The sequence below is a fragment of the Tachysurus vachellii genome, chromosome 22 (assembly GCF_030014155.1).
Source record: "Tachysurus vachellii isolate PV-2020 chromosome 22, HZAU_Pvac_v1, whole genome shotgun sequence".
Classification (NCBI taxonomy): Eukaryota; Metazoa; Chordata; class Actinopteri; order Siluriformes; family Bagridae; genus Tachysurus; species Tachysurus vachellii.
This window is the reverse complement of record NC_083481.1, coordinates 895,001-900,000: the sequence shown is the minus strand read 5'-3', so window position 1 is coordinate 900,000 and position 5,000 is coordinate 895,001. Positions and strand designations below refer to the sequence as shown.

At 38.0% G+C, this 5,000-nt stretch overlaps 1 protein-coding gene across 7 annotated transcripts in view; it reads right to left on the bottom strand.

The window, feature by feature from the left end:
- LOC132837825 (RNA-binding motif, single-stranded-interacting protein 2-like) overlaps positions 1-5,000 on the bottom strand; it is a 43,554-nt gene that overhangs the window by 977 nt on the left and 37,577 nt on the right. For 3 of the 7 annotated variants that reach the window (XM_060857714.1, XM_060857718.1, XM_060857711.1), the window contains exons 9-14: positions 4,604-4,697; positions 4,337-4,387; positions 3,727-3,837; positions 3,295-3,384; positions 3,126-3,213; positions 1-2,657 (exon numbers count right to left, since the gene is read on the bottom strand). The exon at positions 1-2,657 is cut by the window's left edge and continues 977 nt beyond it. In XM_060857714.1, the coding sequence (XP_060713697.1) occupies positions 3,133-3,213; positions 3,295-3,384; positions 3,727-3,837; positions 4,337-4,387; positions 4,604-4,697 (427 nt within the window). In that variant the 3' untranslated portion in view covers positions 1-2,657; positions 3,126-3,132. Of the gene's footprint in view, positions 2,671-3,125; positions 3,214-3,294; positions 3,385-3,726; positions 3,838-4,336; positions 4,388-4,603; positions 4,698-5,000 lie in introns of all 7 variants that reach the window. The other 4 variants (XM_060857717.1, XM_060857715.1, XM_060857712.1 and 1 more) reach the window with 3 other exon arrangements.

The following is a 5,000-nucleotide window of genomic DNA, read 5'->3' as shown; positions in this document are numbered from 1 at the left end:
ACAGGTAGAAAGACAAAAGACGTTAATTTGAAGGATACAATATTAGAATGTTTTATTATTATTATTATTATTATTATTATTGTTATTATTGTTATTATTATTATGTCAATATTCTTTTTCTTTAAATTTAGCATAAATAATTGGGATTCATTTTATTATTTAATTTGATAAAACTTATATTAATCATTTTATTTTTATTTAAATTGACCAATGAAACATTTGAGATAAAAAAAAATGTAAGAAGGCTTCAATTATTGTTTTGGTTAAATAGATTAAAAAAAAAAAAGAATCGCATTTTTAACCAAATGGCTGGATTTAGTACAATGTGACCTACAAAGGCATCGTTTTATAAAGATTTGAAGCATTAATTTTGAATTTAAACAACATTCCACATTTCACGCGTTTAGTGAAAACCATAAACAACGTGGAACCTTAAAACACTGTGATGTAACGAGTCATTTCATAGTTTCAAAACTTGTGTGTATTTGTAGTGAAAGTTGATTTAAAAAAATAAAAGATGTATTTGTTGATTAAAACCCATATTCTCTTCCTTCATGAGGTGAACTGCATGTGTGTAAGTTACGAACTCTGGTTTTCTGTCTGACACAAAAACTAAATCTTGCTGACAAACAACAAGAAAAAAGAAAAAAAAAGCAGGAAAAAAGTTAAAAAGGAAAAAAATAGGAAACGAGTGGAATTTAGTTCTGATTGAAAATTTTAAAACGTCTTGAATTCAGGGTCAGCGGTCACTATTCTCGCTAGCGTTCGGATCCGTAACGAGTTCCTTTTGTTAACGAACAACAAAACTTATCGCCAGCGTTCTACACACACGAGATTGTTGGCTTTGAGATCTTTGGTTGCTGATATAAATAAAACGTTTACAGTACGATCAAAAAAAAAAAAAAAAAAGAGCTCATTCATTTTTAAAAAGCTCAAATATTTCAGGATTTTTGAAGATTCGAACATGACAAAATTTGCGCTACCTGATTTTTATCTCTCAACAAATTTATAAATAAATAAAAAAAAGTTTTGTTATAATTTTACTGATGTTAACAAAATGACAAAACTTTAAATTAAAACCTATTTATTTATTGATATATATTTGTGTAAAGAAGCTCACTGGATTATTTACATTCAGAAAGTTCTGCATCTTCTAATCTGGTCCTTGTTTTATTTGGATTTTGTGTTTAATATAAAATAAGCCCTTATTTTCTTTTCAGACGTCACGATGAAGGTCGTTCATCGTTGTCAACATCCGAATCGAACTGACCATCGATTTAAAATCTTTAAGATATCAGTTATGAAAAAAAAAAAATTGTGAAGAGAAATGAAAAGAAGTTTTAGTGACAAAAATAAACAGAAAACAACACGCAAAATTTCAGGAATCGTAATGAAAACGCTGCCCTCAATGTTTCTTTCTTACAGCTACATTATTTCTACTTTCTACTCGAATTCTTTAGAATTGGACGTCACAAAGACACAAACAGAACAAGACAGAAGAATCAATGCGAAAAAGATAAAATGCAAAATCAAACGAGCAGCAAAAAAAAAAAAGATCTATATATTTCTCATCAGGACATTTTAATCTCATCAGGACGTTTCCTGTGATTTAACTAATTAAAAAAATTAACCAGCACCCAAAACATTTTACTTCAATAAAAATTCTATTTTAATTTAAAACACAAAAATAAGGTCAAAAATCACCTCATGAGTTTGTTTTGTTTTGTTTTGTCTTCTACCCGAAGAATTTTAAGGTATTTCACATCGATAGCGTACATTTTCTCAAGAATTTGGGCTTCTTTTTTTTTTTTTTTTAAATAAAACCAATTAAAGTCACTTCTTCATTTTTTTTCTTTCTTATTTTAATATTTGAGGAACCGAGGAATAAAGCCAAATAAAATAAAAAACATTTTATAATCTATTCCTGGAAATGCTACAATGTTGTGTCGCAAATAAATAACACAATAATGATTGTCTGATGCATTTAAAAAAAATAAATAAATAAAATGAAAATATTAAAATTCTATAATCGTTATTATTTCCTTTTTTACTTTGAGGAGGAAGACGTGACTTTAAACGGTTCACTTGTAACAAAAATAGAACTTTAAATTTTAAAATGAAGACAAATAAAATATAAGGTTTTGTTTGTGTATCAGTACAAAAATATCTCAAACTGCTGCTGATTAAAAAACAAAACAAAAATTAAAAATTAAAAGTTGCATATTTTTAGAAAAAAAAAGCAATAAAGACACACGGTGTTGCGTCATCTTTAGCTCAGCTTCTCTACAAGGATTTGCTCTTACGAACATACGAAGTGGACACGACGTGTCTCTCTTCACCGTTTAGGAATTTTTATTATTATTGTTTTTAAGGTTTTTTTTTTCTTTTGTTATCAAAATACTAGAAAGTTCCTTCTCTGAAATCTCCCACCTTTTGGCTGAGCGACTCTGGAAGAGGGAAAGATGAGTGACGTCCGTGTTTAATTTCTACTCTACAAAAATAAACCTGTTGTTTTGTTCATCTGATTTTTCGTGTCTATCCGTGTCTCTGGTTCTGCACATCGGTGGGACAGTTGATCAGCTCACAGAGAGAGCGCCGTTACCCACGGCAACGTGCTGCAACACTACACATCGCCGCATCACGTCACGTCACACGTCCTGTGGGGGGGGGCTGTTTGGGGGGGGGGGAGAGAGAGAGAGAGAGAGAGAGAGAGAGAGAGAGAGAGAGAGACGGAGAGGGATAGGGAGAGGGAGAGGGAGAGGGGGGAGGGAGAGAGAGAGAGGGAGAGGAACGGAGAGGGAGAGGGAGAGAGGGAGAGGGAGAGAGAGAGGGAGAGAGAAATGAACCTCATCTTTACTTGCTGACAGACAGACAGACAGACAGACAGACAGACAGACAGACAAAGAGACAGACAGACAGAGAGACAGACAGAGAGACAGACAGAGAGACAGACAGAGAGACAGACAGACAGACAGAGAGACAAAGAGACAGACAGACAGACAGACAGACTGAGAGACAGACAGACAGACAGACTGAGAGACTGAGAGACTGAGAGACAGACAGACAGACTGAGAGACAGACAGACAGACTGAGAGACTGAGAGACAGACTGACAGAGAGACGTACCTCAGCTTCACTTGCTGTGTTGGTACGTGTAGTTAGTGTGGTCTGCAGTGGGTTCTATGGGGACTTGTTGCTGGGTTCCGCTGTTCTCCTGAGGACAAAATGAAAGCAGTCAGAACTCTAAAGGAGTCACGGCACTGAAAACAACCTCGACACTGATGGAGTTCTTCACCTGTCTCACCTCTACAGAGACGCTGGACGGAGGCACGGGGGTGTACTGGGGGATGTAGGTTCCCTGCATAGATGTGTTCGCAGGCATGTACTGTGGACATCACCAACACACACCGGGGGGGAGAGGGAGAGAGGGAGAGAGAGGGGGGAGAGAGAGAGTGAGGGAGAGAGAGGGTGGGGGGGAGGGGGAGGGAGAGAGAGAGAGAGGGAGAGAGGGAGGGAGAGAGATATTTTATTTTTTTAATATGTTTACCTCAAAACATTATCACATTTTTTCCCCACAATCTTCATTTTCTGGAAATGATGCTTAGCCTGTTTTTAGATTCTCAAACATCTGACAGACAGAGAGAGTGAGAGAAAGATGGAATGATGGAGGAATGAATGATGTAGGGATAATGGAGAGATAATGGAGGAATAATGGAGGGATGAGTACCGTTCCAGCACTTCCCAGTGAGAGGTGACTGAGCTGCTGGGTTAAAGGACTCATCAGAGATGTGGGTTGGATGGACATCGTGTGGTCCATAGCTGGGGTTAAAACTGTCCCCTGGAGATCAAACACACAGATACTTTATTTAATGTAACACTACAGGACAAAAACTCCACAACTGATCAGAACCATGTGAATGACGTCACAGCGCTCAGCTTGGACTCTGATTGGTCAGATGATGTTGATTAATTCTCTCTAACAGCAGCTCTGACTGTAGCTCAGGTTTATATGAATGTACTCGCTCTGATACTTCAGGGTTTCTATAGTAACCACTAGGTGAATGAGTTGAAACAAAACGTCTCTGATGTGGTGATGTTTTCTTAAAGTAAGGAGTCTCCGGTAGGAGGTGTGTGTCCCAGTCAGAGGTGACGCTGGAACGTGAAGTTCTCCACATCTTCAGGACAGAGGAGTTTACACTTCTTTACAGTTCCTCAGTAACAAGCTGAGATTGTTCTCGTATTAACTATGAGCTGATGAGGTCAGTTCTCTGAGCTGTGTGTGTGTGTGTGTGTGTGTGTGTGTGTGTGTGTGTGTGTGTGGAGATGTTTATACTCACTGTGGGCTGCATGAGGTACGACTGGTGGTGCATCCATGACGGACTGTGAACCTGCACATGAAGATCACACACACACACACCTCATACATACATCCTGTGAGCGGACAGTGTGTCAGCGCTGCTTATATACAAACACCACATCTCTACATCATCATCACGTTTAAATAGTGAACATGATGTGATTCTTCTTCTCTAAACACGGATCCTGCACTGATCCGTGCACCGAGTAATGAAACTGTTGTACTGATGCACTCTCATGTCACTGACCTGGTATGACGGTACTTGAGAAGTCATGTAGGGAGACAGGGATGTCGGAGCCATCATTCTGTTCGGAGCGATGCTGTACGGAGACGAATAAAACCTGCAGATCACACAAATGGTTTAACGATCAAAATTTTGACAAATCGTTCAATTAAACAAAATACGGGACGTTGTAGCCTATTGGCTAAAGTGTTGAACTACTGAGCGTAAGGCCATGAGATCAAATCCCAGGTCCACCAGCCTGCCACTGCTGGGCCCCTGAACAAGGCCCTTAACCCTCAATTGCTCAGTTGTTTAAATTGAAATAAAGTGTAAGTCACTCTGGATAAGGGAGTCTGCTAAATGTAAATACAGGTTTTGTTCTTGAAGCATGTTGCAGTAATAACTGTGACCACTAGGTGTC